General features: G+C 37.5%; 1 protein-coding gene across 8 annotated transcripts in view; it reads left to right on the top strand.

Annotated features, from left to right (window-relative positions):
* Positions 1 to 12,174, top strand: part of slc2a9l2 (solute carrier family 2 member 9, like 2) — a 98,052-nt gene that overhangs the window by 52,663 nt on the left and 33,215 nt on the right. For all 8 annotated transcript variants that reach the window (XM_042405963.1, XM_042405961.1, XM_042405960.1 and 5 more), the window contains 2 exons: positions 4,005 to 4,106; positions 4,636 to 4,711. In XM_042405963.1, coding sequence (XP_042261897.1) covers positions 4,005 to 4,106; positions 4,636 to 4,711 — 178 coding nt within the window. The remainder of the gene's footprint in view (positions 1 to 4,004; positions 4,107 to 4,635; positions 4,712 to 12,174) is intronic.

The raw sequence follows: 12,174 nt of genomic DNA, 5'->3' as shown, positions 1-12,174 counted from the left end.
TCTGGAAATGTTAGCTCAAGATAAGAGCCAAAGAGGAACGTCAAGAGGCACGGGAGAAATGGACAATGATGCATGTCAACGACAAGATAAGAGAATGAATTACTGAACATGTCACATGAATAAATAGGTTTTGTGGAGACATATATATATATATATATATATATATATATATATATATATATATATATAAACATTGTTAAAAAGTCATAAAATCTTTTCATTAGCATATACTATATAGCAGAACTTCTTTTCTCTATATCTGGTGGTCACTTGGAATCCCTCAGTACAAGACAAGGATTTTGCTATAGTAGAACTGAGGCTTTGGAATAATATGCCTCCTTGTTTAAGATTGACTGAGCTCTTTAGGTTCACACAGACTGAACACAAATCAAATTTCTTCTTTCTTCCAATTTCACCACTCTGTTGTTGTAGCCTGAAGTACAAATGTTTCCTAACATGTGCTGACTATGTGAGTGTTGGGAGAGTGTCTGTGTTTGAGTGTGACAGCTTAGACAGACTGATTTTAAATCTTACCAGTAACCCCATCTCTTATTTTCCTCCATGAATTTTCCCTTAGTGTCAAGATATTTTCAAGTTGAGCATCCTCACCACAATCCACACTGCCCGGAGCAAATATTTATCTGCTTATGTCCATTTGCATCTGTTCATATCTTTCCATTTGCTTTGTATGCATTCATGCTGCCTTTGAATTTAGCATTTCATTAAATATGAACGCATCATTAAGCATCAAACAAAGACTTATTTACTCTGCCTTTTTAAAGCTCTGTTCAACTCATTTATTCTATTTTATATTCTCTTTTGTTATTTGGTGTTTTCTGATCCTAACACACTCATTAGAACTTCTTTGTGAAACATGTTATGAAAAAATATGGACAATATATGATTACTTAATGCAAAATGCTATCCAGTGACCTCCTGCTCCCTTTTCTAGTGCCCTACTGGGCCATCGCCCTTTCACTGCAGCACAGTTGTCACTATATGGCTGGCTAACAAACAAGAATCGTGGAGTGTGTGCCAGCCCACATTAAATCACACATATTCGGCTGTGTCGTCACACTCTGTAGCCCTTTGGCAAACTGAAGTCTAAACACAAACAAATTATCAACAAATAAAAAAACGGACATTCTGGTAGGAAAGAAGCATTTAAAAAGAGAACACTTTTGTTATTTGGAGTTATAGTCAATTTAAGTCTGCCTATGCATTTATTTGTTTTTGTGAATTTGTTTTCCATTATCTTTCATTTTCAGGGGAACAGGGTAACGTACAGATATGACTCATGCCCATTGAAAGAATAGGAAGATATTTCATGTTGATTCCAATGGATTTTCAAGCTGGTGGAAGTTGTTTTTCCATGTTGTACAAATATGATTATCTGCAAATGATATCTCCTGAAGGGAAGAAAAACAACACCTACATACAATATATGGCTGGCACAATGTCATTATTGTCCTTTAATCTCTTTGTCCTACATGGTAATTTGTGGGTTGATTTTCACCAGTGTGAAAACAATCAAAGCGCCATTGTCAGTATGTGTTTATGCGACAGATTTCCTCATTCACTGCCTCTCCCGAGGGTTTTACCCGGGACGGTGCAGAAATTACGGCACATGTGAAGGGCCAGTGGTGCCTCAAGCTGTGGCCAGTTGTCTTTAATGGCTCATCTGCTTCTTGATGTGATGAATAATGACCAGAGAATTTAGTCCCGCCAACCGTGAGGGCTGAAGTTGCCATTCTGACCTCTAATGAGTCTGCCAAGAAGCAGGCTGTTGGATTGTGTAGATTATTCACATTGTCCGAAAATTGTAATTTAATCAGTATCATCAGCAGTTCATTATGTTATCTATGTCAATGAAATGAATAAGACCTGGAAACACATTTTTGCATTCTGCAATTGCAAGTCATTAAAGTGATAGGTGTGATTTGTTGTCAGTAAGTGGTACGAACCTAAGTATCCCAGAATGCATTTTGCACCATCCGACAGCAAGCAGCAATGGCAGAGATTAAGCTGTTGTAATTTTCGCTGTAGGACTGATAATATAAAACCTTATTAGGTTTTAATACTTTTTCAGGTGAGAATAGTGATAAATGTCATAAAGTGACATTTACGTGAGAAGAGAGGATCTGTGCTCCGTTGTCACCAGTGTAATTTCCTGTCAATTTCCACACATTACATGCGTCTAGTGTCTTTTGAAAATAAAGCATATTCATATTAATAAAATAAAAGCCATATAACAAATACATTTATGAATGCAAACTTTACACACATGAAACACACTTACACTTAGCATTAATGATTAGCTTGATATTTACTGCATTAAAACTATTTTTCAGGTTGTGAGTAAGTGAAATAATATTGAAATGTAAAAAAAAATAGCCTAAATCTTAAATCAACCCTTCTTACAACTGCATCATATAGTCTATACCCAAAATCTGGTGCAGTGTATTTTAAGTATTTTTAATGTTTTTCTTATGTGTACAGCACCTTTAGTTACAACTACTGTATGAAAACTACTATACAAATAAATAAATTTAAACTTGCATGACAACAAACATGTTAAAAATGCTGCGATGTCTGATGGTAACCAGGCAACGTACAAATTAAAATCCCTCTAGTGTTTCATACACGGTCCAGCCATATACCAGGTTTGGACCTAGTGTTGTTTTCTGTCTGTCAGGTTTCGTCCTTGACTGATAATAACATGCACATTCCCATAGTCAGCAGACACTTCACTTATGTCCCCACTCCTCATTATACAGGCTCATAAACACATAAAGCCTCATACATATTCAGCCTCTTACACCTTCAGACATCTTAATGAGCTGCAGCTTTGCTGGTGGTTGGTGTGTGTGTCTGTGTGTGTGTGTCTGTGTGTGTGTGTCTGTGTGTGTGTGTGTGTGTGTGTCTGTGTGTGTGTGTGTGTGTGTGTGTGTGTGTGTGTGTGTGTGGGTGGGTGGGTGGGTGCAGCATGGGTAGTGCCTGGGAGAGAAATGTCCTGTGCCTTCAGGGATCAGTGGGGATGTGTGGAGACAGACACACAACACAGACACACAACTTCACACACACAGTGAATTGCAGTGCTTTTGGAGGCATTCAAACTCTAAAGTGGATACATTCTGGGGCATAACCTGCTGCCAGCGGGAAACAGTCCAAATTAAGCAAATAATAGTGGAAAAACCATGGAACAGTGGAAAAGTCTATTTTAATTGTATTTTCTTGTAGTGAGGTAGCCCAGCATCTCCGCTATGCACACATCTCCATCTCCACACACACATAGAAAAACACCTTGTGTTGTCTTTTCAATCATGTCTCCACTCAGAAGCCCCTTGCTGCAGAGATACATACTGTACAAATACCAGTGACCTTTTCCACAACCTCATGAAATCCCACTGGTTAGGCGAGGTTAGAGTAGCACCATGAATACTTTAATGCCTGTGAGGCCATGATAGAAGAGGGCCTGCAGCTCTGGCTAGAGCTTTTATTGGGCTTGAAGGTGGCTCTAGATGAGTTCGGTCTCCATCTTATGTCTCACACTGCAATCCATGACCCAAATAAAAAGACAACTGGGTGGAGAGTGAGCAATAAGTGCCTGTGGAATTATTGATGAGCCACATGCAGCATTGTATATGAGCAAATCTTTATATATATGTCATTCTATGTGTGCCATACGATGCATTATGTATACTGCATTCTCCACTGCCAACTTTATTTCACTAGAATTTACTGATGGCGTGAAGGGGGGTTAAAACAATTAAATGAGTTATGCTCCCTGCTTCCTATAGCAAATCTTTACTTTGATATTAGGTTTTATTTTTGCGTGCTGGACTGCGTGTCATGTCCAATCAATATAACTTAACGTTAACAAGGAGAGGAACAAAATTTTAAGTAGACATGAAAATAGATCTGTAATTATGTTTCAATGGTCTAATTTCATAGTCAGAAACCCCTGGAAAAACTATTAATATTATGCTGTATTTTGTCCTCAGGGTTTAGTGATAGAACGAATCGGGAGGAAACCCCTCCTCATATTTGGTTTCTCTGCCATGGCCGTGTTCTTCAGCATGCTCACAGTGTTCCTCAATTTCCAGGTAAGCCACTCTTCCCACTGACCTCATTCTAGACACACTGTAAGTGAAGTGCTGTCACAACACACAGAAGTGCTTGCTACTGTGGTCCAATTACACTGTGAACAAATGACCATCAGGATTCCTGTTCTGAGGAAACCAGGTTATCATACATCATCTCTGCAAAACAAGAATTTGCGTAAATCCAAAGCATAAAAATATTTAGTGCACTCACTCACATATGACATTGAAAATATTGAACCTCATCTTGTCTATCATTCGAAATTATCAATATTTTGCTTAATAAACACCGATCAGCAGGATGTGCACAAGGTGAAAAAAGGAAATGTAATGTCATATAAATGCATTTTCCTGACTTTATTATTTAAACAGAAAAAAACATAAAACTTGGGATGTCACTGCTCATAATTTATCTCCAAATATATTTGCTGTGACAGTCTAGCTCAGAGCAGAGAGTTGTAATTTAGAGATTTTCAGACAACATAACGATTCTGGTCATTGAAATATCATCTCCCTCTCTCTCTCATCCCAGGACAGTGTGTCATGGATGCCCTACCTCAGTTACATCTGTATACTGGCTGTGATTGCGTCCTTTTGCTCTGGGCCAGGTAAAACCAATGACCTACATTATGGGCTGAGTTTTTCTTTTTTTGATTTTTCCTTTTCTGTTCTACAAACCTTTCTCTCTTTACTCATCAGCACTCCACTTCTCTTGAAATGACGCTTAAAAGAGATTGAGTAAATACAGATTCTATTAGAACAGCCTAATTCATGTTTGACTGCATTCAAGTAGTTGTTGAATGATAAATGCGAGTGAGCCAAGTGACAAGTCTGGTAAGGCCCTTATTTTTTAAATTAGCAAAGTTCTATTTGTGGAGCTTTTAGGCTACGTAAACAGTTGGAATAATCAGTGAAACAGTGTGTCAGTCACTAGTCACGACTGTGGAAGACGCTGTCATATATTAGCATACTAAGTAGTACCCACATATATATGACATGCCACAGCACAGCAAATGGACAGGGGACAGTGTGAGTGCACAGTGGGCCTTGGACTTTGAGTTTCAAGGTGAGGCTGTCGCTGTCATCACACATACACATCCCTTCTGAATAATAATGTCTCCAGGGAGCGTTGATCCAACAAAGTGCCTCAGTATATCAGGATGAGATGAGAACATTGGACTGGTAGACAGTGTGGAAAACTCTTCACAATTATCACATACATACAGAATACTGAAAGATACACATTTGACTCTCCTAACCTTTCTTTGCCAGTTATCCTGATAGAGATCATGTTCTTTAATAAAGTGAACAAAGGGAGGAGAGATAAGAGATAAGAGAGCTAAGAAGATAAAAGATGTGAAACACACACACACACACACACACACACACAACTGTCCCCTGTTACTGTTCAACAACTCTGCTTTACCTTTTTATTGTTAAGTGCCTTGCTGAGGTGCACTTCTTAGGTAATCGTTGTGGGAAGAGTGATCGTTTCCCATTTATTTCCATTACACATTATGATTTATGGCCCATGGAAACAAATGAAGCCCCTTCACTGCTTAGCAATGGTGAATGACTGGGAGGGGAAGACAAGAAAACTCACATGAGGGATGACCCCAGTAGTGCTTTGAGCTTGTGAGTGGATTAATGAGGAGCCACAATTTCTCTGAAGTCTTTTCGCTGTGGAAACAGTGGCCCAGATATTTCAAAGAAAACATAAAGATTGTGTGGCTCTATCAAAGCAAAAAAAGTGTGATTTTTGTATTTAATATGATAAGTTAGAGGGTATAGTAAGTCTGTCATATACTTAGTATTCACCTGCAAATACACAGATGATGCCATGATAGAGATCTCTGTAAACAACCAATGACCTGTTACAATGTTTAGAGAAGGAAATCTCACTTTCCAATTGCCAGCAAATCCTGCATATTTATAACTGTATTCAGAGAAGGCAACATATCAATATATCAATTAGTGAGGTTTTGTTACACTCAAAATTATTAAATATAGCACTCAGTTGACAGAAAGCAGCTACAATACTATATGTATATGATCTGCAATTTTGTTAAAGGGGACCTATTATGCTTTTCCTTATTTTCTGTCATATATATATATATATATATATATATATATATATATGCTGCTAGCCTACCTCAGCATGAGTGAAACCGCAAACTCGAGTCATATCAGCTTGGACGTCACCCAGGTCAACAAGGTCCACATCAGGTGTTGGGGAACCAGGACACTCTGATGAGAAATGGGCTACTGGAACAAGACATAGATGGAGTAGAGCAGAGAATAGGGATCTGATGGAATGCTACTATACAAGTAACCCTGATGAGAGGGGCTACATGCAGAGGTTGTGGGATATAGGGATGCTTCGAAACCCAACATCTAAGCTGACAAAGAAACAACTACTAGCTCAGTGTTCCAACATCCACAAACAGCAACTGCTATCACAACTAGAGATTGATGAGGTACAACGAACATGCTACTGCAAGGGGGAGCTAGGACGACAGGTCAGGGGGGAGATATCATCATCCCCACACTCCGAGATTGGGTACCAAGCCTCAACAAGCCCTTACGACATAGATTCCCTTACCACAGGGGCGACTGACCTGAGATTGAAAATCATGACTAAGTTGGACACCTGGCACCCCTGTAGCCGATTACCAAGGCAAAGTGACAAAGTATCCTCTGAAAGTCTGCTAGAGGATGTGAATGCAGCACTATGCACTATCCCTACTAGGACCATAACTGAGAGAGGGGGATTTTATATATATATATATATATATATATATATATATATATATATATATTTATAATGTTACAATGTCAGATGTTCATGGTAAATGTGGCCAAAGTGTCAAATAATGAGGTAAATGTACGTAGTAAGTAACACATTTAATTTCCAGTAAATTCTTCACAATAAAAGTCTCTCAGTATTTAGTCATTTAAAAGCAATCAGTGGGCTCAGTGGGAGAGGGGCCTTAAAGAGACACGAGCTAAGACTGCCTGAACTGAGGGGCTGCATAAAACGCCAGTATAAGATAATATATTGCAGTCTCCTAGTTGATGACATAATATTCAAATATTCAAATATTTGAATATTATTTTTTTTTCATTTTTCTCGCTTTCTGTCTAGGCTCTATTGATCTTGATATACATGTTGTGATATTCAATGAGTTTATGGTGTTTCTGTCATATGGTACTAGAGGCTTAATTTGTATAGAATCCTCCTGGCATTCATTGTATGTAATTTCACAAACTTTGCACACCTAATCTGGTCTGCAGTCCTCCAAACTAGAGGCCACAGTGTGCTTGTTTGCATGGTTTTGAGGGGGCAAAACACCTGATTAAAAAGAAGACCTTAGAAGAAGACCATAACTACCAATCAGAATTTTTCAGCTACCATTTGGCTAAATCTGGGTAATGGTTATGTTTACATGATGCTCAAATGGATAAATACCATGTGTATGGGTACACTTTATACAGTATATATGTGAAGCCCTGTACAGGCTGTGGCAACAAATTACCTCTATCTATTTGCATTGCAGGGGCTGATTTGCTCTATATACAGCGTTTTCCACTGTATGCTGTGTATTATCTATAGTATGCATTAGGACTCAGTTAAGCTTTACTTTCATCACACTTCCTTCCCTTAGGCCTGTGAAATTCACACTGCTGTAAATTAGGTATTAGATCTAGGTAGTAGGTCTTTTTCAGTTTCCCCAATAGCAATTTTCCAGAAAGCAATGTGTGAAGGACAAATGGCCAATTTTCCATCAGTTTTAATTATTTTGCTGTGTCTCTGGACTCTCCTTTGAAAGGCGTTACCAATGTTTAATGTTTCTTTTCTCTAACACAATTTGGCAGGCTAACTGGAGTTCTTTGGGCCTGTGACTGGCTCATTTGTCACCTCCTGAGATGATTATAGGCTAGAGTGAAATAGGTTAGATTAAAATCTTGAAGCTGAATTCTGTAATTTGCTGTGAATTGTTGCCCTCTTCCACAGTAAGACATCTACAGCAAAGATCAGGAAGTTTTTGTTGGATATGTGGATGAATCAGCCACAGTAAAACTTAAAAGGGGATGTTTAAAGTCCCCTTCCACCCAAACATATGTATTTTTCTTCTTGTTCTTACAGTTGGATATTTGAGCTTCACTGTGCAGAATGATGTACGTGCAGAGTTTGACACTAGAAGGCTGTTTTCACATTCATCTGCTGAGAGTGAAAAGTTTCTCTGTGCTCATTGAAAATCTGATTTTAAGGGGTGGGCCTATGAGCATGATTAGTGACATCACAACTAGTTTGGAAGTCAATCCTGGTTCAGTATTCAACAAATGTGATGTGGAAAATTGAAGCCTCTAGTGCACTAACGCTGAGGATGGACTTTTATAGTGAAGTAGGAGACATCTTGTGTCCAGCAGTTAAATTTCTGAAATGAACAATATTTCATATTGTTTGAAATATCTATTTGGTATCTTTTTAAGGATTTTAAAGTGTTAATTATATTTTTTTAGGTATGCTCAGTCTGTTGAGAAATTTCCAGTACGATAGAGCAGGGTTGGAATCATTTAAGTCCCCCTCCAGTAAAAAATGTGTTTTGCTTCTTGTTTCTACAGTTGGATGTTTGAGCTTCACTGTGCAGAATGATGTATGTAAAGAGTTTGACACTTGAAGGCTGTTTACACAGTCATCTGTGGATAAAAATATTTGCATATTCATACATTCTGGAGATTTTAACGAGGGAGAAGGAGTAGATAGTATTTTAACAAAGTAATTGAACTTTTTTGAGGGAAAAAAAAAAAATCACATAAAAAGAGTATTTTTACAAAAGAAGTTCGGAAGGGGTCTTTAATGGTCTGAAAATTCAAAAGAAGTGCATGAATCTAGTGCTGTTGCTTCTGATCCAAGAGTCTAAGAAATTTCCAACTCCCTGCATTAAATACTCTTGAAAATCTGTGAGATACAGGGAGTGAACAACTTTGTTTCTCTCTGAGAATTGTCACATTTTGACAGTTCTCCTCCTTGCTATCAAAGCAGCCACGTTTGAATGCACGCTGATTAAAATCTTTGCATGTCTGAATAACATCTGCTCTGGTTACTTATTTTGCTTATACATTATTATTCTCTTTGCATACTCCCCTCTCTCAATATAAACCCAAATGCAATGAAGGATAGGCTTCATATTTTACTCATATGAATGACTCAATTCTCTGAACACCTTCATAGGTCATGAGATTTTTTTCTTTTACTGTAGTAGTTATTTAGACAGATACAGTTTAGCATGTATTTTTACTTGTGTAACCTTTACTTAGTGTGGGACAAGAGTGTATATATTTCCCTCTTCTCCTGTGACTACTATATACACAGTAGACATGCAACATACAAATATGTGTAAAATGCAGTTGTTATAGAATACTGTAATATATAATAATATAACTATATATATTATTTTAATTAATTGCAGAACCCTATAGATTTTGAAATATGTTCTTTTTGAAAAGACGAAACCAGGAGATCCATTGATATTCAACACATAAATGAGAGTTAATGCTCAGCTTTATGATGTACAGCACCTGCAATTGCTGTGATGAAGTAATGAAAAATCTCCCATACTGGGGCAATTTCAGCTTGCCTGATTCTTTCAGAGGTAACACTTTACTGCTTTATTATGTTATTATTTTTACATCCTCAGCATTGCCCACATCATCCTTTCCTTTTTCACTGTATGCAGTTTTTAATTTATCTTTAAAATATATGTAATGGTTGTGCGAGGAGACAAAAAATACTTTGGGCTAGATGAGCTCTGTCAAAGGCCTCTGCACCTGAGGTTAACATTGCTGTCACACCCATCACTTGATGATGGATGATGCCAGACATGAGGAATGGGGGCAAACAGTTGACATGATGGAGCTGTTATTATGGTGATGCAAACTAGCAAACCCATTCACATAATAGTGGAGTAAAATACAACAAGATGTAAGGCAACTTGGAAAATAGGCAACTCGTAAAATTGCAGCCTAGTGAAAAGTTTAATGAAATCATAATAAATAAATAAAAGTCATAATAAATTGTTTTTGTCAGCAGCAATTTTCCTATCTGACAGACGTTTCAGGCTGCAGTTTCTTATTAATAAGTTTCTGCTTACTATTTGAAATACTGTTTAGGTGAAACGATAGGGAGCGTAAACCCTATAAAATCCAACACAGCATGCATCTATATGTGGCACCACTGCAACAAATTACTGCAGTCAGATAAAATCCATGTATCAAAGAGTCAGCAATTAAAAAAACTAAAGGCTGTGTTATTCTACATTTTTATTATCAAGAAATCCTGTGAAAAACAAAAATGTATCTTATTAACAGGTGTTATTTGTGTAGCCAAAACCTGATAGAACCCGATTCCTCTGTGAAGTAGAAACTCCACTGTTATCCAAAGGCAATGAAAAACACATCAAAGCTGTAACTTTGCATCAGGGGACGTGTCATTATAATGCAGTCGCAGAGTTGTTTCAGAATGAAGTACACTCTCTATTCTCATTAAAATGAAGGAATGTGGCACCAAAACGGTCTCAAACAGATTTGTTGATTAAAGATAAAATAACATTGGAATTAGCCTTAAAGAAAGCAATCTTATTGACAATTTGAAGACTGTACATAATTTATTTTTATAGATTTTGAAAAGGTATCTACGAGTGTGCATTTTTCTTTTAATACAGTGTAATACAGTATAAAGGACCAAACTGACCCTTAAAATGATACTTCAGTCAAAATCTTTTAAGTATCAAACAATCACCACCTGTAGGCTAGAAAGCTGGCTGGAAATGTTAAATTTTTTTTTTTTGCCAAAAGCCCTGGAGCTTCACCAAACGACAGTTTGACAAGGAAACATTATGTTAAAGCCATAATTAGGTGAAATGACAAGTGGAACATACAGATGGACAGCAGACAAATAGATGATACTGCAGGAATTTCTACAGACACCTGCAGCAGAATATTCTATATTTGTATACTATTTGTATACTTTTTACAGGGGAAAATAATTGGAGTCCATTATAACTAACATGAATTCAAGCTGACAGCCTACAGGGGGTGAGTGACTAATACTCAAAACATAGATTTTGGGTGGAGTATTGCTTTCAGTTCAAGTAAAAAAATGAGAGCCACAACAACAGAAAGATAAGAAGTTTTTTTCCACTTTAGTGACATTCTAGTTCTCGACTTAAGTTACATCAAATGCCCAATTACACTTTCCCTGTTATACTGAATACTTTTTTCCACAACTTTTTCTCATTTAGGACAACCTGAAAACTATGTGCAATTTTTGACACATATGACTTTTAATTGGCTTGGGCAGCTGCTGATGCTCCAGGTGAGAAATGTTTAGCACATTTTTCACAAGTAGACAGATTTTCAGATAGTTTCAGTCAGATGACTGACAAGTGGAACTGCTGTCTGCAAAAGCAAATCCATTCTTCTGCCAGACACTACAGCTAGTGAGGAGCACCCATGGTGCAGATATATCTAGTCAAGATTAATTGGGTTCTTTCACTGCTGGAGGGTATAACTGGGACTCACTGTATAGGTTCCTGGAGCTAGCCATTTGTTCGACTGTCACCATAGAGACGGCTGAAGAAATGATATGGAGACAATACTTTGAAGTTTTAAGGCATGGACATACTTATATTACAGTTTCAAAAGAGTCCCTCTCTTCCCCACTTATCTCAAGTGTGCTGTTGTTACTCCTCTACTGAAAAAAAATAATCTAGACCCATCCGTGACTAGCAACTATAGACCAATCTCCAACCTTCCTGCCATTAGTAAAATCCTTGAAAAGGTTGTCTACAAACAACTGCACAGTTACCTAACCCTCCACAACCTGTTTGATGTGTGCCAGTCAGGTTTCAGAGTGAATCATAGCACTGAAACGATTCTTGCCAAAGTAGTCAATGATCTTAAAATTATTAGTGATGCAAACAAACTTTCTATTCTAGTATTTTTAGACCTGAGTGCTGCTTTTGACACTGTTGATCATGACATTCTACTAAATAGACTTGAAAACTGT

Source organism: Thunnus maccoyii, chromosome 3 (genome assembly GCF_910596095.1).
Source record: "Thunnus maccoyii chromosome 3, fThuMac1.1, whole genome shotgun sequence".
NCBI lineage: Eukaryota > Metazoa > Chordata > Actinopteri > Scombriformes > Scombridae > Thunnus > Thunnus maccoyii.
Note: the sequence above shows the minus strand (reverse complement) of the source record. Positions and strands in the feature narration are given on the sequence as shown.